Here is a 24,475-nt window from a genome sequence, read left to right on the forward strand (position 1 = left end):
ATCATAGTTCATACAGTTTTGAACTGACAAGCCATCGAGTAAAACGACGTTCAAGTACGAGTAACCGCATTCGTTTTACTTTTAAAAGCTGCTTTCAAATGTATTGTTTAGTTAATTAACTTAAGTAATTACAATAGAAAAGTTTTACATCGTTTCATACGAAAAATACAAAGAAAATTTCATGACCCGCTTATGCGGGTTATGCTATTTTTCTGGAATGCTAGCTACCTTCATACCCACATGAAACACAAAAGAAAGCCTTTTTTTGTCTTTCTTCCAAGAGTCTGAAATTGTGTTACAAAAATACCGTGTAAGGGGTTAATATGTAAACCATTATGAAAATGCACAACTTTTCAAAACTTTCCTGAATATGATCGCATCTGTCTTTAGTAGTGCCGGGTGATGTGGCGCGCCCTTTATGGGGACAGAGGTCACATCAATTTCCCCGGGACTACTTTATTGCTTGTACATTTGCATTACACATGTTTCATCTATTTAGCAGATAAACTATCCCCAGTTTTTTTCATATCCTATCATTTAGACCTTTATTTAAGAAAGCAATCGATGGAAATCAAAATGGATACTTATTAGATAGTTCGGAATTTAAACATCAAAGACATAAAAAAGATTACCAAAAAAATCATAATAGCTTGTCGTAATCAGGCTGAATTATTTTTTGTTTCTCAGTGGTTCTTTCTGTTAAGCATAGACGCACGTTCTCATTGCTGGAGACTTGGTTTTTTTAAGGCCAGAAATTATGCAAATCTTCCTTACCTAAACCAAAACACTCAATAATGCAGTGCACTCTGATATTAAAATAGATATGAAAAAGACATTGACGAGATAAATGTTTATCAAATATAGTTTATGAAATATAGTTGTATACGCACGGAAAACGTCCAAAAGGCCTTGTTTATTGACACATAATGAATTTTGCACCTATTGATTTTCATCAATTGGAACCCCCCCTTTTCCAAATTGCTGGATCCGCCTCTGAAATGTACCTCTATTTTGAGATGGTCCCTAAAAAGAACCAGACGGTCGATTTTCATGAACCTTCGCAAATAAACTAGAGTTGGTTTAAATATCATATGGTTAAAAAATAAAGAGTTATGCTATTGTAGTTTTTCCGCAAAAAAACCCAAATCGGCCTCCTTGGCCTACACTTTGAATAACTGATAACTGAAGGTCATCAAGCTAAAGTCTGACTCTCAATGAGGTGACTCGTTTATCTATCTCTTCTGTATCTGAACTTCGCTTATTTCTAATAACTTCAATGCATTATACAATGTAAATAATTTTCTGAAAGTAACAAATTTCTTCGGGGTCTTCTCGGAAAATAATCGCAGTAACAAAATATCGGGTATATAGAATGAGGCTCGGGGGTTATATATAGTTATTTTCAGAAAGAAAAAAATGGAATAGATTTTGCTGATAAGTATGAATTCAGATCTGTAAACTATAATCTACGATCGTTAACTATAGTTTCCCAAATCATGAAAATTTTATCGTATGAATTATGTTTTACATTCGTTAAGTGAAGATTTCGGTTGTAAACTATATAACTAACTTATTAATTTTCACAAACTATATTTAACAAAAATGAACTATCCTTAATAATCGTAAACGTTAGTTTGGAGAGAAAAACAATGATTTACATTTTTAGCTCATCTAAGCTGACAGTTCAAGAGAGCTTTAATTTATAATCTCTTTTTGTTCGACGTCAATCTATCCGTCCGCCTGTCTGTAAACTTTTTCGACTTCTTCTCCATAACCACAGGATCAGTTTCGACCAAACCTGACACAAAGCATCATTGGGTGAAAGGGATTCAAGATTGCTAAAATCTTCATTCAAGGGGAGATAATTAGAAATTATCGTAAAATTGGTAATTTCAAAACTCTTCTTCTCAAAATCCATTTGGCCGGAAAAACTGAAACTGGAAGCATCCTCAGAGTAGATTCATGTTTGTTCAAATGATCCACGGGGGTAGGGTGGGGCCACAATGAGGGGTCGAATTTTAACATAAGAATATACAGAGTTAATTTTTAAAAAAGCTTATTCTCAGACACCGATTAGCCAGAAAAGCTTAACTTGTGTTGTGGAAGCATCAGGTATGGTAAATTTAAGTTTGTTCAAATCATGATCCCGGGGGGTAGAGTTGGGCCACAATGGTGGCAATATAGAAATATATATAGGAATATATAGAGAAAAATCCTTTCTCAGAAACTAAGCCAGAAAACTAAAACTTGTGTAGGAGCATCCTCAGGAAGGGTAGATTTAATTTTGTTTGTGATCATGATCCCTATCTTTATAAATCTTCTTTTTTTAAAAATAATATGCCTAGAAAAGCTGTAACTTTTGTATATGACTCCATGAAGCTGATTGTTGCTCATGTGAGCGATGTGGCCCATGGGCCTCTTTTTTCCACTTTATCATAAACTATAATTCACACAGTTGTTAATATACACATAGGCGTCGGAACCGGGGGGGGGGGGGGGCTAGGGGGGGCTTAGCCCCCCCCCCCCCCCACTTTTTTTGCAAAGTTATACCTAACTATTAGAAACATAGCATGATAGAGGGTTCAGCCCCCCACTTTTTCTCGCAGGAAAGATTATTGTTCCTCAATTTACCTTGAAAGATTGAGAAGTTAGATTCAGAAGCATACTAGCCCCCCCCCCCCCCCCCCGGAATAGGAATTTCATGATTTTGGAAAAAAAAAAATTATCGGTATAACCCCCCCCCCCCCCCCCCCCCCACCACCACCACGGATTAGGATTTCCATGATTTTGGGAATTACTTTTTTCTCAATATTTCTGAGGATTAGTCTAGCCCCCCACTTTCAATTTGCTTCCGACGCCTATGATACACATGCAGTTCATGCCCGTAAATTACAGTTTACAACCGATAAACTGTGAAAGTCAACTACTAGTATGTTTATACTCATTTGTCGATTTGGCGTGTCATAACTATACATTTATTTCATGTTTAAGCTCATTTTTGTAATATAGGCATATCATAATTATCTTATATATTTTTATGGTAATGACAAAAAATGTGAGCAATGTATATTTTTAAAAGCTGTCTCTTTAAAGCTTCCATAGTTCCTTAGTTGGGCGCCGTTTGAAGAGTGCGTTCAATACAGTTCATTTGATAAGATGGAGTGTATTAATTAGTGATTCACTCGCAGGTAATGATGTTATTATATACTTGTTCCACGTATAATTATACGGAAATTCATACATTTTTCTTTAAATTTCTAACGAACGTACAAACTGATTTAGAACAGATTTTAAACTGTTGGTAGTCGAAAATAGTCTCAATATTTACGACATTTCGGGTGTCATATATATGATCAGTGTGATGTATTCAATATATATATATATATATATATATATATATATATGTGCAAATGCTTATACCCATGTACTCAATCTTCCAAGACAGCCCATTAGTTGCTGATTCCAGTATTTCTTTGTTCAAAAATTTTATAAAAATCAATACGCGTGACGGCTTATTTGATAGTGCATATTCGTCATGCAGCATACTAGTAGTACATCAAACTCCAGACACATTATTAATCTCAAAATATGTGCGATTGGGAGATTAATACTTGTAGAAGCGCTAGCTAGTTTTTCTATTTGTATACCCCTAATTGGTACCCCAATATGCACAATTTTGATACAGGAAGTAGAGCGTGTTTAAACAAACTGATACAAACAGTAACACTGCACGACTGAATTCGCGGATATATATGTCGTAAATAATTGACTTTCAACTGCTTAGAAAAAAATAAGGACAGTGAAGGTTTGTGAAATGTTGCAAAATTCTAGACATGACGAAATGTTAGACTTTTAAAAGACTATAGGGGCCTACAAGTATAATTTTGATAGCATTATTTTTTGCAATGACATAAGATATTACAAACTATCTTGCTATACAATACATTACATTACATGCTTAATTGTATACACAGAATGTTGTATGAAAAAGTGCATCGTTGGGTTGACTCGCCAAACTACCGGTATATGTTGCTGTGGACTGTTGCCCATCATCATAAATCGAAAAAAAAATCCTCAAAATGAAAAACATTTGAATTGGTCAGAACACGAGTACAACCTTCTTAAATTTCTGTCTCATGTATGTGAGCAGTTGCATTATCCGAAAAAAGTGGTAAATCTCGATGATGCTAGCAAATGCTTAATTTATGTAACACGTTACACACCCTTTCTTCATTTGACAAAGCTTCTTATACCGGTGTGATATCTCTCATAAAAAGGGCGAATACATCATCATTGTATGTATAAATAGATAAAGACCACGAACTGGAAAATAAAATTAAAACTATTGGCCATGGTCACTTGAATATTAAAGAGAAGAATCAAATACAACATTATCATGAGCTTTTTCGTAATGATGACATCTATAAAAAAAATACTACGATCCTTTGTGTAATACTGTGGTTTCATTAATATTCAAGGTCATCAATTTTCGTGGATAAAGTGAAAATCACAGTTTCAAGGATACGTAAATTCGTGGCCAATGACCCTATCAATACAAAATGTTAATAATAATTGCACTTCAATGAACATTTAATTTCATGGATCAACTAAACAACGAAAATTGGTTTTCAACGAATATTAATGAAACCACAGTAAAAAAAAAATTAAAAATTATAGAATTAGTTTAAGTTAGATTGTACGTACATGTGAAATTCTTCATAATGAAATGTTCTAATGGTGAGCATTTACATATATTTTCAGACATAAAAACGATGGCATCGGTGACATCAACAATCACAGAAGAATTTCTGACTTGCTCCATTTGTTTTGAAATTTACAAGGACCCCAAAACACTTCCATGCCTGCATTCTTTTTGCAAAGACTGCATCAATAACCTACGACAAGAGAAAGCTGGTAAAAACAGTTATCCATGTCCAATTTGTAGAGAAGTGTTTCAACTTCCTACAGAGGGCGCAGACGATTTAAAAACAAATTTCTGTTTAAAAAACCTAATCGATTTTGTCACTTCAACGAAAGAAGTCAAAAAGCTATGCTCATTTTGCCGTATAAAAGGTGAAAACATTGACGCTACATCTCTGTGTCTGACATGTAATGATTTACTTTGTCCAGAATGTGCAGATCATCGACACAGATCAACAACATTAACCTTTAATCACCGAGTTGTCCCCCTTGCCGAGGTGACAGCTGGGAAATATAACGATGAGATTCGTTCAAAACAACAAATTCCATGCTCGAAACACGAAGGAGAAGACCTGAAATTCTTTTGTGAAACTTGTGACGTTCCAGTTTGTCGAGATTGTATTGTTCTTGGTCACCAAAACCACAAGTGCTTGGCTCCATCGGATGCAAGACAACATATGGATGAAAATCTGAGCTCTCTGATGGATTTGTTAAACCAAAAAATAAAAACATTCCAAGATGCGAAAGAAGAAGTTGTTTCTTCTCAGAAAAAAATTGAGACGGAAAAAAAGAAAGTTAAAGAAAATTTGGAAAGGCAAACGAGTGCCTTAATTAAAAAGATTACTGATTCAAAAAAGGCAGTCGAAGAAGAATTTAACCAGTTTGTAAAGTCAAAGCAAGATATTTTATATCAACAAGAAGCATCTATCGAATCGGAAAGAAAGCTACTAAATGAAACTTATTCTTTTTGCAGTAATATCTTAAGATGTGGAAGCGATATTGAGGTTCTTTCAATGAAAACGGATATGAAGGAACGTTTATCAAAATTACAATCTTCAAATGATTCAGAACTATGCGATATAAAGGGGATAGTTCTGCCAGACATCCAGTTTTGCAGCGAAAGGACCATCTTTAAAATGGTAGTAAAAACGAACGAAACAGAATCGAGCAAACTAAAATCGCAAAGCAATGCAGTGGTTGCAAAAGAACATAAAGAGGGATCCGATAAAAAGGATGAAACAACTATTAAAGGCTTTCAGGACCAACAAGAGACCAAAAAGCCGAATTACACAAGTGTAGCTTGGATAGATGAAGATACGATAGTTGTTGTGGACCAAAGAAATCAAAAGCTTAAAATTATTTCAAGAGGAAAAGGTGTGGCCATGACGGCATTCTTTAAAGATTGTTTCATGGTTACTTCTTTTAAAAATGGGATAGCGTGCAGATCAGAAGGAAGCACAATGCACGTTTTCAGTAGTTCACTAGAGCTACGGAAAACAATTTCTTCAGTTTCGACTTTACTGACTTGTCATCCCAAATCTTCTGAAATATGCTGGCTTTCTGGGTTAAAGAAAATATGTATACTGACAGGTAATGACGTTAAGGAGATCGCCATTTACGACCCGTACACAGACTCTAATTTAAGTAATCCCATGTTTGGTCACGTGCTTCTTGACGGAACGTTTGCAGTTTCGGATTGGGATAAAGAATGTATTTTTCTTATAGGGAGTTCGGGGCGTATTGCAAGAAGAAAATATATTTATCCCAACACAAAGCCCGGACCAATTTTTTCAGATTCGAACTTTAAACTTTATGTGTGTGACTCTCATAAAAGCGTTATAGTGATTATAGCACAAAATGGAGAGACGTTGCGTTCAGTTTATACTGGAAATACCGCACCATATCCAAAAAGTATTGCCATAAGAAATGAAATAGCTTTGATAGCAAGTGGCTTAACCTTTGTTGAAACTGAGCTGAAATCAGTTGATTAATTTAAGTTTATAGTTCACTTCTGGAATTTCTATTCTATTTTAACGCTATTGATATTGAACATTTATTTTGAAATTGTATCAAGTTATACCACTATGGTATATTTGAGTTGTATTGTACAATGACTTTATAAAGAATCGGTTTTAAATCGTTGTCTTATCATTCATCACAGACCAGAAAAACATGAAATAAAATATAAAACAAATGCAGAAAAGGTATATTATTATAATGATATAATCCTTTGTTTTCTCAGTGAATTATTGAAAAATGTGGGTTTAGGTGACCTGAGTCGCCAATACCAGTGCATCATTTTTAAATTCGGTCGTAAAAATAGCCTATTTGTCTGAACAAAATTATTAAATTATCAAGGAATTCGTTCGAATACATGTTTTATTACCTTAGCCTTCACTTCGCCGTGTATATATAAAGAGGAACTGTGCTATTAATACCGTAATGAAATTGAAGTTAATTGAAGAATTCTTTTCATGCTGATTAACGACAACAAATATATATCAAGGTCTTAGATTTAGGAGGTGACAAGATTTGCGTTGTGATATTGTTTTGAACGAGCTGTCGATCGAAATTCAAGCAGTGCCTGGCATGTCCATAATTCTGAATCAAAACATTTTCTGTTGCGATATAAATACATGTCTTGAGATGAAAAAGTAGCAAAAAAAAAATACAATCGTTCAAATAATCACTAATTCAAGTTATGAACGGTCTCAAAAACTATGGGTGATAAAAATTTCATGATGGAGTACGCTACATCAACATTGTAAACTTTAAATTACTTTATTGATTATTTTTTCTACACATTATCCAAAGTGCACTATAGAGAAAAAGAAAACGTCATACATACACGTACAACAGCGAATGACGTGTAATTTCTGTAACGTATATGCCGTTTGTAAGTTTTGTATAATGGTTTTTCTGTTTTTATTAGCTCACCTGAGCTGAAAGCTCAAGTGAGCTTTTCTGAACACATTTTGTTCGTCGTCCCTCTGTCCGTCCGTCTGTTTGTCCGTCTGTAAACTTTTTACATTTTGAACTTCCTCTGTAAAACCGCTGCTAATTTCAACTAAATTTGGCACAAAGCATCCTTATGGTAAGGCGAATATAAATTGCAGAAATGAAAGACCGATCTTTATTCAAAGCGGAGAAAACCTCGAAACTGTAGAAAAAGGGGGGTGTATTTTAAAAATCTTCTCAAGAACTACTGAGTAAAATTCAACGTAATTTAGCATAAATAATCCTTATGTAAAGGAAAATATAAATTGGAAACATTATGGACTTATTCTGTTTCAAATCTGAGTTATTACGAAAATAATAATAAAGGAAAGGCGTGTTTCAATCAGTTTATAGCTTCGGGTTCGGCATTCCATACGAGTCTTGGTAAAGGCCTGGGCAGATTGAGATTTTTCATTTTACGTCGATAATAATCAACCTATGTCATTAAAATTTTCAGGATATGTTACAGACCGGTATATTTGTATTCGCTGTACAAGTAAATATTGATAGACATCAATGCGTATTTTGGAATTTATTGACGATTGTTGATATCAAAGTTGGTAAAATGGGTAGACAAACCCGGGTCGACATCTTACGGGTTTGTGGACTTATTTAAGAAAAAACTTAATAATTCATGTTTAATTTCATACTTCTAAAACAAGGTTCTTTGTTTAAAGCAGTCATGATCTGAAAAAGATGAATTTGTTTGTTGTGCAACAGTTCGCGTGCGAAGGGAATCTTTGAAACATGCAAAATACATTGGTGCCGAATTTGTGAAGTCAATTGAGGTGAAACATATGACGATGGTGTTAGCTTGTTTTGATTTTCGTTTCGTTTTCATTCTTTATGCTTTGTAACCTGGGAACTATTGCCTGTATTTTGTAATCTTTACGTACATCAAATCAAACAGAGACTTCGATCGGTAAATCAGACAGTTTACCTGCGCAAATTAAGCAAAATCTGATGTATTAACAAAGTATTAAAATACAATTTATTCTATCGGTAATTCGGTATGATCATTTGCGTAACGGTTGAATAATGCAATGTGTTTTGTTGAGATGCTCAGCATTTTCTCGAGTTTATTCAGTTTAAATAGAGTTTAATATCGCTGACGGAAATATGTAGGTATATATATGATTCTTTTTAAAAAATAAATTGTGCTTTTTATTTTTTATAGTGCATGTTTCTTATGTTTACTAACCATATTTGAATGTTAAGCTTTGAATTATAAGCAAGATACTGAGCTTTGCTCACAATTCTATGTTTGTACACAGATCTGAGGCCAATTTTTGGTTTCCATGTGAAATGCTGAATAGGAAATACCAAGTGTTTTTTTTATAGATTTATTCATTATATCAGTTTTACATCAAATAAAACAAACAAAGGTAACATCAACAAAATATAGAATATACATATAGAAGTAGATTCTCTAAATTGATTTTACAAAATTTTGGAAAATTCTATAGTCTACGTATGAATTGTGACTTTTTAAAACAGAAGCATAGAATACAGTAGATACCTTTACATGGTTCAAAATATTATAATTTGTTTCTTCTAAGGAATGTACCCGACAATACATCTTATATTTATAAATTATGTATGCTATAAATGAAATGAGGGTATTCAATGATACAATTTTTCTATTTTGTTCATGAAAAAAAACCTAGAAGTACATGTTTCTACTTAATATCAATTTTAGTGTAAACATTTAAAGCATTCCATATTTCAAATACATTATCACATTCAAAAATAAGATGCAGGAAATACCAAGTTAAAAATCTTAAGCTGAATGTTATAAACTCATGTGAACAAAATATTACTCAAACCTAGCAGAATTGTGAACTCTTTATCTTGCTTATAATTCTACGATTGACGCTGAAATTTTGGTTGATCATTAGAAATGTCTCGCTAAACGTTAAGTACTTGTAAAAAAAAATTAAAGTATGATATGCTGTAACTATTCTCTGGGGGCCCCTCTTTATAAAATGAATAATATGAAATCTACATCAATTTTGAAAGTTTTTCAGACACGAGTAAATAAAAACGACACCGTTAAAACAGTTTCAATAGCTCTGTCACATTTCTGTTATGGGGATAAAGGCATTATCGCGTTTCCTAAGAAAATATTACAGTGGAAAATTATCCAAGTTTGTAGTCATTTGTTATTTTTTAATAAAGATAAAAATAATGGGTGGGCCTTAGTAAAAAAAAGATTGATATGCCCGCCAATACATTGATTTTAAGCTCTTTAACATGTCACGTGACAATATTTTTCATTCCATTGTATTCATCAATCAACTGTGAGTAAGGTTATAAAAGTTACACGAGTTTACGCCAGGTAAACAACAGTCGTTTAACCATAATGGGGAAGACAACTTAAATTTTTGAATGTTTTTAATTTGAGGAATTAAGCGCATTGAGGTACAATTTTCTTCTTCAAATCTATAGAATTTGTTTTAAATGAAATACAATAACTATAAAAATTATTATATATTTTTTGAAAAATACAACAACTAGTAAGTAGTTGAGGAAGAAAATGTTCCTAAATGCTCTCATATATTTTTCGCTTTATAAAGTGGGGGAGAGGGGGGTGGGGGTGGTGCAGAACGGAAATGTAGGGAGTTAACAGTGTGCCCCTACCAAATGTTTAGTTTTATATCTTGCGTAGGATTTTCTTATTCTCGGTAAAAATGGTATTCCATAAAGGTACAATTTCAAAGACTACGTGTATTCAAAAAAGTGTAAAATTCAAACACTTTACAATATTTATAATTTGTTATTCTACCGAGGGGCCATATGGCACAATATCTTTTGAACGCCCATTTAAAGTGATTGTTGCTCAGGTGAGCAATGTGGTCCCATGGGCCTCTTGTATTTTTTTCCTTCGTTTTGTTATTGGTTTTGTTTGTTTGGTGTTTTTTGTTTTTGTATATGGCTACCTCACGTGCGCCAATGCATCTTCATCTGTATTGGGAAAATATGCTACAAGAGTTGACATCTTGTACGAATGAACGATCGACAAAATCGTAAAATCCAGCTCATGTCTCAAAACATCTGACGCACTGGAAATGTAAAGCACCAATATTTGAGGGTTTGAGTACGAGTATGATTAAGGGGGGTGTAAAGCAATATTGTAGAAATGTGGACTTAAATGTTAACATTTCTCGAACTTGCTTGTTTTTGCCTAAAAAGGATCAAAACTGTTGTCAAAAAATTTAAAAAAAACCCCAATAAATATGATGTTTTACATGATGTTTTTGCATGTAAATATTCAACAAGTGTAGATGTTGCCTTTTTCACCACTTAGAACTGCTGTGGAACTGAGCAGCTGCAGACATATCCTGACGATGAAAAAAGAACAAAAAAGATACATCCTGCATAAAATAGTATAGTCTGTTTCACTATTGATGCTATTACTAGGTCAGGCGCGGATCGAAAATTAATCCTTAAGGTCAGACGACACGTTCCTCGAGAATCTTTTTTGTATCTCCTCGTAATAAAGAGTTCCAATAAAAATTATTAATTTTATAATTACTTTAAAAATGATCAAAAATTACTTCAACATGGTTATATGTGTACTTGGTCGAGTGGTTAGAACCGTGGCCGCTCTCTGCCAAAAGCGTATAGGTTCTAGAGGTCGTGAGTTCAAAGCCCCGCCCCGGCGGAGATATAGTTCTAGTTTAGTGAATTTTGCTGTGCTGTAGATGTATTTATTTTATATCAGCAATTCAAGTGTATTTTCAAGAAGATTATAAAGGAAATTGCATACTCTAGTATTTTGCAGAAATGCCTGGTAAGGTACCCTAATTTTTTGCAAGAAAGCTTGTCAAAGTAGTAGTAAACCATTAACAAATTCCTGGAAAAAGTTATCTAAAATTGAGGAACGTGTCGTCTGACCTTAAGGGGGATCGGTACTTAGCATGTTAATTGTTGCAACAGCAGAAAAAAACCTATATTTTCAATTGTCACATTTATTTCTAGAACTCCACCAATGAATGAAGATAAATTTTAAAATCAATAAACGTTTAGATTTTATATTTGACTAGTACGTACCTAGATTCCAGGAAATAGACTGTAAACACGAGGCATGATTTTACTGCAAAACTGAAACAGGGTAAAACAAAACCACATGCTCTATATTTAGATGACAATAACATTCGCAGAGGTGATACATGTGTCGGAAAAGGGTAAACATCGTTTTGGCGTACTGTATTAGGCAATAAACCTTTTTAGAATATGTGACTCAATTTTTTTTTCATTTAAAAAAATACATTACGTCAAATAATATCTATACTTTGGCAAATCAAAGAATAAGTGTCTGATTTTATTTTGATTAAGAAAGATAGCTAGTAGATACTAGTAACTAGCGAAAATATAATGTTGGTGAATGGGTCAAATCGGCGATGTAACCGTGAGATTTGTACATAGCCTGGCAGTATTGATGCTATAGTTATTATATAAATCCTATTCCCAGTCCACAGATGTCTTCTGGAATGACGGGTTAACATATATCTGTCGATTGAGAGGAAATAGCAATTCACTTTCAACACGCACAATCGGGTTTAGGTGTTCCAATGTACGGTCATGTACTTCTAAATGAAATGTTTGCAGTTTCTGATAGGGAGAAGCGCTGTGTTTTTATCATAAGAAAATCAGGATATATTGAAAGAAGAAAACCCATTGATTTTAAACCTGTCTCAATTTCCTCTGAGTCTAACAAAAATCTTTACATTGTATGTTTGTGAATTCCACAGGAGCCTTGTGGTGGTTTTTACGTTAAACAGAGACACGTTACGGGCAATTAAAATCGGAGGAATTGCATCAAATCCCAGAAGTATTTTAAAATATATTGCTATAAATAACGACAAGAAGGCTTTAATTGCAAGTAGACACTTCATTGTTGAGGTTGATGCAAATGAATTTTAATACTAAGTTTCTGATACACAAGAAGGGAAGGGGTGTTTCAAAGCAGATAATCTGGACATTTTCCATTTTAGTGAATGAAGGTAGTTTGAGCACAAAGGTATTATGAATATCGAAATATGAAGCGAAAAGTGGTGGAAGCAAAATCTCGGGACAGAGTATACCTATTATCAGTTTACTGGCAAGACCATCAACAAGCACATGTTTATGTACAATGTGATGATTCGTTAATATAAAAATATATCAAGAAGCTTAGATTATTTTTCATGATTGTTTATCATACGTTTAAATGTCGTTAAACGATATGAATATCACCGCAAATGACCTACACTTTGGATATCTGAAGGTCACCAGTGAAAATCTCGTTTGGGAGACTCGTTCGTTTATCATTTGGAACTAAACTTATTTCTGATGCATGCAACGCATAAACAATTTCCTGAAAATAATGGCTTTTTTCCAGAAAATCGTCACAGTAAATTAAAAACACTGTCGCTTCTAAATATGGGGCTCAGGACTTTGCAGACTATACACTATAGCTATTAAAAAATGACACGACAGATTCACAGACATTTGCTAAAATAGGTTGAAAATACAGTATTAACTATAGTTTTCAAAGTGTTAACTATAGTTAATGGATCTGGATCTGATAAACTTTGTCTAATGCTTATAAACTGTACTTTACGTTTGTAAATATGTGATTCTCTGTTTGTAAATAAACATAGTTATAAATAAACATATAAATAATAGTTTTGTGCGAAAAGTATAGTTAAGAATCGAAAAATAAGGTTTCACAGAAATTAGTACATATCCAATAAAAAAAATCATATTCTGTCGTTAAACTGTATCTCAAATGTTAATTGGGCGCGATATAATCTTTAAAATCTGAAAACCGTAGTTTTTAAATTGTGAAAAGATCAAATAAAAAATGGTTTGCAATATATATATATATATATATATATATATATATATATATATATATGAAATCAATATACATGTAAAGTGCTTATATGTAAAACAAATACAACGTTATTTTATAAAATTGTCCCCTAAAGGCTTCCATAGTATAAAGTTCACTGAGATTAGCGCCAAAGCAGTACAGATCATTTGAAAACAAAAGTTACCATGGAGTATATTACTTGAAATGCTCTCAGGTAATGTCATTTACTTGTTCGATGTTTCAGTTAGAGGAATTGTGTCATTTCAAAAGTATCTTATGAGCGAAACGTTATCTTATTTAAAAAAACAGAGTAAAGTTTTGATTGTGGTATAAGATGTTAAGTCTGTATGTTATGTATGGCATTTCAAGAGCAATATATATGATCAATGTAATGTGTATACATTGATCATACATATCATTTGACCCAATATCCAAAAGATAACCCGTACGTCGATGATGCCAGTATTTCTTTGTTTACAAACAAAGAATCCATGTCGGATACGTGACATGAAGGGTGTATGCAGGTATGTATTCGCCGTGCGCTATATACCCAATTAAACTCCTGACATCTAAATCTAGTCGGTATTAACCTTTAAAATTTAATATACTTTTGGCGTGCGTCACACATGGTGTATGTCTTCCTACTTTTATATCCCTAAATGGTACCCCAATATGCTGTTTTTGATTAAAACAGGAAGTTTGTACTGATAAAGTCAGTAAAACTGCTGAATTTCCCTATTCTATTTTTGTGAAGTTTTTATGATTCCAATTAAAGACATCACTTACAAGTATAACCTGTATATATGATTGCGTCAAAGGAATAAAGTAAGAGAATATGAATGAAATAGAATACCACTTGTTTACCTAATCGATATATGGCCCAAAGTTGAGAAATATAAGGATCGATGTGCAAAACATGGTGACGAAATCGGAGATATTATTAAATAATTGTACTTTAATAGACCATGTAATAATATTTTTGCAGTGACATCGTCAAAAATCGAGAAAGAAAATTCATGAAAACTAAAATACAACTTAAGAGACATTTGAATTGGTTAGGCCACTCGAGTACACTTAAACATAAATGCTTTCGTTGGTGATTCAGGCAGGACATGATGATGGCGACTTGCAGAAAAAATTACATTAATATTTTTGTCGGACAAGTTCGCTATCTTCATAACCCCCCTGAATCATCGAAGAAAACATTTTATTGTTTATATTTACATCTTTCTCTTAACAAACTAATAACTTGATTGTAAAAAGAAAGTTGAATACCTAATTAATGTTAATGTACATCATTACGTCAGCTAAAAGAAACAGTTAAATTGTCTCCAATTTGAGTCTGACATCATTATGATTATTTCTTGCAGTCCCTGATTTTTCTTAGGTCACTGCAGGTTTCAACCAATCGATAAATGGGATAAACGGGGCGTGTAGAGTTCAATCCTGTCAGTACCAGTCGCTGTAGGTTTCAATTAATTGATAAACGGGGTGTGTACATATCAGTCCTGTCAGTTTTTATAATGCTTTGAATTAACAATAACTTTGCGTAACAGATGGAGAGAATCATACTCGGTAGATGTAAATATTCTTTTTTAAATATCTGTGTTATATTTTTAAGTTTATTTCTTGCAAAAATTGGCGTAAATAAAAGCACACTATATAGGTTTTTTTTAATGAAATTCCGATCCTTTTAAGAATTAGCTAATATAATATATTATTTGAAATGTTAGTATAAAAACTAATCAAGAAGCTCAAATTATTTTTCATGATTGTTTATCATACGTTTAAATGTTGTTAAACGATATGAATATCACAGCAAAGGACGAATATAAAAAAGGGATCGAATACAAAATGAGCATGTTGATAATAAGATGTAATATTAAACGATACCACAGTCCTTTGAAGAACAATTAGTGAACGGATAAAACATAACTCAAATTAAAATGCACTTACATGAAATATTCTTTATTATGATATATTTAAAATTTTAACATGTATTTGCAGAACAAAAAATAATGGCGTCTGTAACATCGACAATAACAGAGGAATTTCTGACTTGCTCCATTTGTTTTGAAATTTATAAGGATCCCAAAACACTCCCATGCCTGCATTCCTTTTGCAAAGACTGCATCAATAACCTACGACAAGAGAAAGCTGGTAAAAACAGTATTCCATGTCCAATTTGTAGAGAAGTGTTTCAACTTCCTACAGAGGGCGCAAACGATTTAAAAACAAACTTCTGCTTAAAAAATCTGATTGACTTTGTCACGTCAACAAAGGAAGTCAAAAAGATATGCTCATTTTGCCGTATAAAAGGTGAAAACATTGATGCCACATATCTGTGTCTTACATGTAATGATTTGCTCTGTCCAGAATGCGGGGACCATCGACACAGATCAACGACATTAACCTTAAATCACCGAGTTGTTTCCCTTGCCGAGGTGACAGCTGGGAAGCATAACAAGGAGATTCGTTCAAAACAGCAAATCCCTTGTTCGAAACATGAGGGAGAAGATCTGCGATTCTTTTGTGAAACTTGTGACGTTCCAGTTTGTCGAGATTGTATTGTTCTTGGTCACCAGAACCACAAGTGTCTGGCCCCCACAGATGCAAGGAAACATATGGATGAAAATCTGAACTCTCTGATGGATTTGTTAAACCAAAAAATAAAAACACTCACAGACGCGAAAGAAAAGGTTGTTACCTCTCAGAAGAAAATTGAAACAGAAAAGAAAAAAGTTAAAGAAAATTTGGAAAGGCATACGAGTGCCTTAGTTAAAAAGATAACTGATTCAAAAAAGGCAGTGGAAAAAGAATTTGACCAGTTTGTGAAATCAAAGCAAGATATTTTACATCAACAAGAGGCATCTATCGAATCGGAAAGAAAGCTACTTAACGAAACTTATTCAGTTTGCAGTAATATTTTCAGATGCGGAAGCGATATTGAAGTTCTTTCAATGAAAACAGAAATGAAGGGACGTTTATCAAAATTACAATATTCAAATGATATAGAAATATCCGATATAAAGGGAGTAGTTTTGCCAGATATACAGTTTTGCAACGAGGGAACCATCTTTAAAATGATAATAAGTACAAAAGATAAAGAACCGAGCAAACCAAAATCGCATAGCAATGCTGTTGTCGGAAAGGAACATAAAGAGGATAAAAGAGATGAAATAGGCGTTGAAGACTTTCACGATCAACATGAAACCAAAAAGCCATGTTACACGAGTGTGGCTTGGGTGGATGAAAATACGATAGCTGTTGTTGACAAAGGAAATCAAAAGCTTAAACTCATTTCTAGAGGAAAAAGCGTGACCACGATGGTATTCATCAAAAATTGTTTAGTGGTTACCTCCTTCAAAGATGGGGTAGCATGCAGATCAGATGGAAACACAATGCAAGTTTTCAACCGTTCATTAGAACTAAGAGAAAGTTTTTCTTCAGTTTTAACACTAATGACATGTCATCCTCAAACTCTTGATGTATGTTGGGTTTCTGGCTTGAAGAAAATATGCACATTAAGAAGCAATGACGTCAAAGAAATCGCTATATACGATCCAAACACAGATTCCAACTTACATAATCCCATGTTTGGTCACATGCTACTGGATGGAATGTTTGCTGTATCGGATTGGGATGTAGGCTGTGTATTTCTTATAAGAAAAACAGGGTGTGTTTTAAGAAGGAAATATTTTGACTCTAATTCTAATCCTGGATCCATTTCTTCAGATTCTAAGTGTAATCTTTATGTGTGTGACTTTCAAAAAAGCGTTGTGGTGATTTTTGCACAGAGTGGAGAAACATTACATTCAGTTCAATTAGGAGCAATTGCACCAAACCCAAGAAGTATTGCCTTAAGAAATCAAAAGGCTTTGATTACAAATGGAAAATCCATTGTTGAGATTGAGCTTAAGTGATTTTTGATTTGAAAAAAGTTTCATGGTTGAATTATGGAATGTTAACTCTATTTAATTTCCTTTGAAATTAGACAGTAATCTTAAAATTAAATCAAGTTATAAACATAATGGTATTGTATTTCACAATGATAAATTTATCGTAAATGATATGTTTTTTCCTTATATATCACAAACTAGAAGAAACTATGCAATAGACATTTAATATGTTTAATTTCAGGTTGAATTGTTTTGTTTTGAAAACTGTTAGACAAAGTATTTTTATAGATTTCTAAACAAAAAACCGATTACTATTACACTGTTAAAGAGACAGTATAGCCGAAAACACATGTTTGTTTAACTTCAGATTTACCCATTGTATCATTAGAAATAATAAATAACGTTGTTTGTGACGACAGTTAAAGTACATAAAAATCCATTTCACATACCTAATGAATGTAAATATGATCTTCCAGAAATCTAAGGGTCGTATAAACCGAAATAATCTTTTCACAACGGAACACATCATCACTTTCTCGATGATTTATAAATGGTTTACAAATTTCAGTTCATTTCAAAATGAACAGACATAAGGACGCCAAATAACCCCTCAAGGGGCCTCACTTACAAAATGAATTTTGGCTGGAGCAACTCCTGTGATAAATACGCAAAATACATGCTTACAAAATGATAATTCTGGTTATCATAAAACTTTGAACAATTATTACATTGGAGAAGTAGAAAAGGTATTTTTTTTATAGTCGTTGGTCCTATGACACACCACGCGGTGCAGACAAATCGAATACCGCGTGTAATGCTTATATTTATATTTTCATACTGATATCTATTTGTATGAAATATTGTGTATCGCTGCTATAAAGCCATTACTAGTATTTGCACTCTTAGTCAGGGATATGAAACATACATGGAACAGCCATACTAACATGTTATTTAGTTAGCTTCCGCGACAAAAAATATAATATAATGCCAGATACTTTGTGGAGAAAAATCTTTTTTATTAAAGAGTAGATATATATTAATGATTGTTTTTCAAAAGTACATATCAAATTGGTCATGTAAGAATGAAAGTTTCATTTACTCTTAAAAATATATACACGTGAAGACGTATGTCTCTGTGATTAGCAAAGTGTATTCACAGAAAATTGAACGTCGCAGATTTCCAATACAAACATAAGGGGAAATATACACTGAATGGAAATATATTTCTATAAACAGACCTTTCCAGGAGATTTTTTTCGATCTCTATATGTGTTTTATTTATTGTAAATACGCATGCGTAATAGTATAAAAGTCTGAACCCCGTAACACGTTGCGATCTATATATAATATTTATGGGCTATATTCGTAGTTATTAATTTTGATGATATAATTAGATTTTATTTCATGGAGAAAATTGTAAGTTTCCGAAAGTTAATATATTTATGAGTAGTACAAAAATACCGAACCCGACCGAAAATTAAATAAAAATGTTACTACCGTTTACTGTCATTGCGTAGACAGGTGTCTACTTAAAGAAAACATCGGGTTTCTACGTTGAATCACGATTCATGGATCTGATCTGGTAAACTGCCATTGTCATTGTAATTCAAACTCAGTCCAAACTGAAAAAAGAGACAATTTCTAATACATCGAAATATGTTTGATACGCATTTTTGGTTGAATGGCTGAACAAAAATAATACCTATTCCATGATATTAAGGGATAGGTGTGCCAAGGTCCATAGCGTAAAAAAATGCAATTTATATAGTAAGTAGAAAGTTGTTGAAATTAGACATTTGACATCCAAGACCCCCTCCCCCTTCTTAAAAACAAGGACCCACTAATGAGGTGGTTAGACGAGAACTACAAGTATTAGATAGAGATAATCAACCCCGTTTTTGATTGTCAGTAAAAACTTAAGTTGTTTGGAGCCTTATGGTCTCATCAGCTCTTTAATCAAAATTGTCAGATTCTGTTTATGATTTTGTATCTTATCGGAAATGGGTAAAGTACAAAGTAAGTGTCAATAGATTAGTAAATGTAGGTCATCTAAAGGATAAAGTCCTGTCAAGTTTCAGGCTAATGAATACATGTAATCTGAATATACTACATGATTTTCACTGCACAAGTCAAACAGTTTATATAAAACATTCACATCCACCCCTATCGGACATTATGAATGATCTAGAATGTAAATGCCTAAGAGAAATATAACATAATAGGACTGTGATGTTGTTAAAAAGTGTATTTCAAAATTTCATGGATTGATTACATTGAATCGTGATTTTGGAAAAAATATAAACACATTTAGAAAAAAGCATTGGATTCTTGACTTCACAAGTTGCAAACAAATTTATTGAATTAGTCTTCTACGTATTTCTTAGATGATGTAACTGACAAGGTATCATTGCATAAATGAATCTTGGTAATTTACAGTATGCACAACAAACCATGTAACAAATTTGAATAAATAGAAATGGAACATATTAGTCATTCTGCAAATCGAAAATATAAATCAAAAAGGATTTCAAATTATGATATAATTTTATTGAATAACAAAGATAAGTTATTTTATAGAATAACCCTTTGTAAGAAAGAAATTGACATAATTATGTCAAATCTGAACCGGGTAACAAAGCTGTAAGATCATTGTAGACATGTACTTATAGATATTATTTAGTTCTTCACCTGTTAAACTCGTATAGATAAAGTCAAGTGACTCTCTAAATAGAAGTAATAAATAGTATCGTGAAAAACATAGAACAATTTGCAAAATACATGTAGCTATACACAGTTTTGAATCAGCATTAAAGTAAAGTCTTGTTTAGTTAACCCTTTCATTGTCCTTTATCAGCTACAACTACAATGCAAACATGCATTTTCTGAAACTGAAAACTGATAAGATAATATATATATATATATATATATATATATATATATATATATATATATATATATATATATATATATATATATATATATATATATAAATGCTATATGACAGTGTTAGTAAAAATGTTATTTAAAACGTATTGTGCAAGCAGGATGACAACAACTAAATGACCAAGATTTACATCTCCTTGAGGTTTCCATAGGATGACATGTTGTCATTATTCAGGTGCGTTAAGCGTCAGAAAGTAAGTATACTGATATCATAAATTAAAAAGATCATTTTATCACTGATGATAGATATATTGCATTGATGTTATTCACACAAAGGTATATGATAGCTAGTTCTCCATAAGCTAACACTGGAAACAGGTAAAACCCTTGTGCAAAATTATTAACGATGAGTTGATGTATCTGCACACTACGTCGCCATTTTCCTGTTTTCTTGATTATTTTGCATTTTTTTAATAGCACGATTGTCGAAAGATTTATGCAATGTGTTCGACATCAGGTTTCAGGCCAACAACACCATGTGTGTGTGTGTATATATATATATATATATATATATATATATATATATATATATATATATATATATATATATATATATGTATGTATATATATATATATGTATATATATATATATATATATATATATATATATATATATATATATATATATATATATATATATATATATATATATAACACACACTGGTGTAATATGGATACTTTTAAATTATGGAACAGTGTCGATTCTTACGTGTTTATTTTAATTAACATTTTAATCATAATATAAATATTAATTTTCCTATTAATAAATGCCACAGAGGATTTATATTTATTCAGTTTCAAAAAACATGCAGTGAAGCATTATCTGTTTTCGTATTACTAGCAAAGTCATAAAACATACATTGTTCTTGTCTAGTCAATTCATAACCCATAATGCTATGTACTTCCGCAAAAACTCTGTATGTACATGTACAGTTATCAAGATATTACTTTTAAAGGATTAAAATAAGATACTGAAACACACACACACACACACACACACACATATATATATATATATATATATATATATATATATATATATATATATATATATATATATATATATATATATATATATATAAATGCAAAGCCACTTATGATAAGATTTTTTGTTCACTGGGGGGGGGGTGTCGAATTACATGCATGGTTTGTCAAAATGTTCCTGATAAAAAAAATAACAACGTTATAGTATAAAAACATGTTTCAATGTCATTTCTTATTTGTTAATTTTGATAGGAATAGTATTTCCTTTTTAGATTAAATGAAGAAATGGCCTCATTGTCATCCAGTATAGAAATGGATTTTCTGACTTGCTCCATTTGTTTGGAAGTCTACAATGACCCCAAAACTCTTCCGTGTCTGCATTCGTTTTGTGCAGATTGTATTGATAATTACACGAAGGAGAATAACAGTAAGGCAGAACATCCTTGTCCGGAATGTAGAGAAACGTTTCATCTTCCTGAAGGAGGTGTTGGTCGAATGAAAACCAACTTCTGTTTAAAGAACCTTGTTGAATTTGTCTCATCGACCACAATAACGTCGAAAAAATGTTCATTTTGTCGTTTAAACGGCGAAGACTTTGAGGCAACCGCAAAATGTTTAACTTGTGAAGATTTTCTTTGTCCCGAATGCGCGGAACACCGCCATAGATCAACAACATTAACATTTCAACATCGAGTTGTTCCCCTTGCTGATGTGTCAGCTGGAAAATATAACGATGAAATTCGTGCACAGCAAAAAATTCCTTGTGGAAAACACGAATCAGAAGAATTACGATTCTTTTGTGAAACTTGTGACGTTCCAGTGTGCCGAGACTGCATTGTTCTCGGTCACCAGAACCACAAGTGCCTGGCTCCATCAGATGCAAGAAAGCACTTGGATGAGAAGCTTGACTCTCTCATGACCTCTTTGAGAAGAAAACTAACAGATACTGATATTGGGATGAAAACAATTGTTTCTGAATTGAATAAAGTAGAAACAGGTAAAAAACATTTCAAAGAGACATTAGAAATAGAAATGAATACCATCTTAAGGGAAATTATGAATTCAAAATCCTTAGTTGAAATTGAATTTGATGAATTGGTAAAATCAACAGAAATCGACCTTCACCAAAAAATGGACGCTATCGAAGCAAATAAAAAAATGCTTGATAATACCTTTTTCTTTTGCAATAGCATTTTGAGACGTGGAAGCGATATGGAGATTCTTTCTATGACAAAAGAGATGAAAGAGCGTTTATCAATTCTGCAAACGCAGAATAATTTTGAAAACTGCATAATAGAAAACATTGATTTGCCCGTTTTTCATTTTTGTAAGAAGAAATCTATTTTTCAATTGATTAAATATAACAGGGATTCCCAAGAAAATGTCAATAAAATTTCTACAAAGTCCCAGGAGAAAAAAGGATATGTTAATAAAACATGGCCCCATCTAACACATGCGATTCAATTAAATGAAAATACAAATGACTGCAATTCAATTTTCAGCAGTGTGGCTTGGGTAGACGGAGATAGAATTGCAATTGTCGATCAAAAAAAGGAAACGTTAAACATCATCTCAAAAATATACTCGGAAGTTAAGTCGGTAGTTATATCCAACTGCACGGAAATAAGTTCTTTAAAGGAAGGAATGGTTTGTAGAACAACACAAAACAATTTACATATTCTCAGTAGTTCCTTAACAATATTAAAAACTTTTCCGCAGGCTTTGACGATGTTGACATCGAATGCAACATCAAGTAAACCATGTTGGATGATCAACAACGATTTCATATGTGTATTAGAAAAGCAAGAAGTCAAACAAATTCGTGTTTGGGATTTCAACGATGGGCCACTTTTGAGAAAGCCTAAATTTGGACATGTTTTGTCAAACGGAAAGTTTGCAATTTCGGATTGGAAAATGAATTGCGTATTCATCATCAGCAGATCAGGACAAGTGGACCGTAGAAAATATTGCACTTATGATGGTTCACCTCCAGGTGCTATTTCATCAGATTCGAGCAATAATATTTATGCATGCGTCGAAATGAAAAATATCGTTGTTGTTTTCGATCTATCTGGGAAGACATTGCGTTCCATAAATATAGGTTCCATTGTACAAAACCCTAGAAGTCTATCCGTTAATGGAGATAACAACTCGCAAATGTTGATTGCAAACAGAAAATCTGTCGTTATTATTGAGCTTTTCTAAGTTTTTTCATAGTCTTAAAGTTAGACCTAACCATATGATTTTTATTGTGCATTTTCATAGACTTTTTTTTACCAGATTAATTTGATTCTTGATGAAGTTTGTGACTCGCATATCAATAGCAAAATCAATTTAAATCTGCCAATTTTTAATTAAGACAATTCTATCCTTTATTTACAATGAAAATAAATTTAAACAGTAGAATATCATGAAATAGCGGTTATCAATATATTTGTAGTTACACTATATCATCATACAGAGGTCGTTGATTTTGATTGATTTTAATGGATGTACTTTGCAATTTTTGTGTTTTTATCGAGACAATCTTATATATAATAATGCTTATGCTTACAATAACATACACTCATATTAGTCCGCTTTGATTAAATGAAAACCTATAGAGCTATTTTTATTTGTCTTATAAAAAAAATAAGTTTCAAAGTGGTATTGGACACCTTAATGTATCCATATGGATGAACGTTCATCATGTTTAATATGAAATCATCTTTTGTAAATTTCAAATTGTACAGTATTTGGTCATTTAATGAATTTTAAAAATGTGTATTAAAGAAAATAATGTAAAAGGCCAAGCGAGTACCGACCGCACAATTTGAAGATCAGTAGCTGATTACCTTTTAAACCTATTGCAGTCCATCTAACTCTGGGACATCATATATCAGTTAGGGGGTCTTGCAGGCAGGCTTGAAACACATCAGACATTTTAATTTTACCAACGTCATTTGGAGCCATATTCTTCATACAGCTAGATTGGTGCAAAACAGTCTTATTATCTTGAGAAAACTCAGGTTCGACTCGATCAGAACATTACTTCATATCAATATCTTATCATATACCAAGAGTCTTTAAAAAATACGAATAATGTAGGGTC

General features: G+C 32.5%; 3 protein-coding genes across 4 annotated transcripts; all 3 read left to right on the forward strand.

Annotated features, from left to right (window-relative positions):
- The first annotated feature begins 3,048 nt into the window (after nt 1–3,048).
- Nucleotides 3,049–6,850, forward strand: LOC105334785 (E3 ubiquitin-protein ligase TRIM56-like). Its single transcript, XM_034457656.2, has 2 exons — nt 3,049–3,188; nt 4,762–6,850. The coding sequence occupies exon 2, from the start codon at nt 4,773–4,775 to the stop codon at nt 6,690–6,692; it is 1,920 nt and encodes a 639-aa protein (XP_034313547.2). The 5' UTR covers nt 3,049–3,188; nt 4,762–4,772; the 3' UTR covers nt 6,693–6,850.
- A 6,808-nt stretch (nt 6,851–13,658) lies between these two features.
- LOC136269758 (E3 ubiquitin-protein ligase TRIM56-like) lies at nt 13,659–17,656 on the forward strand. 2 transcript variants are annotated; one of them, XM_066067394.1, is made up of 2 exons: nt 13,659–13,772; nt 15,566–17,656. In XM_066067394.1, the coding sequence occupies exons 1-2, from the start codon at nt 13,763–13,765 to the stop codon at nt 17,479–17,481; spliced, it is 1,926 nt and encodes a 641-aa protein (XP_065923466.1). In that variant the 5' UTR covers nt 13,659–13,762; the 3' UTR covers nt 17,482–17,656. The 2 variants fall into 2 exon arrangements, with proteins under 2 accessions (XP_065923466.1, XP_065923467.1); XM_066067395.1 differs by lacking the exon at nt 13,659–13,772 and adding an exon at nt 13,793–15,049.
- Nucleotides 17,657–20,474: 2,818 nt separating this feature from the next.
- LOC136276704 (E3 ubiquitin-protein ligase TRIM56-like) lies at nt 20,475–23,992 on the forward strand. The gene is made up of 2 exons (XM_066089325.1): nt 20,475–20,594; nt 21,657–23,992. The coding sequence occupies exons 1-2, from the start codon at nt 20,554–20,556 to the stop codon at nt 23,587–23,589; spliced, it is 1,974 nt and encodes a 657-aa protein (XP_065945397.1). The 5' UTR covers nt 20,475–20,553; the 3' UTR covers nt 23,590–23,992.
- Nucleotides 23,993–24,475: the final 483 nt, after the last annotated feature.

The sequence above is a fragment of the Magallana gigas genome, chromosome 7, assembly GCF_963853765.1.
Source record: "Magallana gigas chromosome 7, xbMagGiga1.1, whole genome shotgun sequence".
NCBI classification, from domain to species: Eukaryota; Metazoa; Mollusca; class Bivalvia; order Ostreida; family Ostreidae; genus Magallana; species Magallana gigas.

Excerpts from the sequence above, each read along its gene's own strand:
- LOC136276704 (XM_066089325.1), top strand. The coding sequence starts at position 20,554 with ATGACATGTTGTCATTATTCAGGTGCGTTAAGCGTCAGAAA. Across the intron at positions 20,595-21,656 it reads GGTGCGTTAAGCGTCAGAAA|ATTAAATGAAGAAATGGCCT; the intron begins GTAAGTATACTG and ends TTTCCTTTTTAG.
- LOC105334785 (XM_034457656.2), top strand. The coding sequence starts at position 4,773 with ATGGCATCGGTGACATCAACAATCACAGAAGAATTTCTGACTTGCTCC.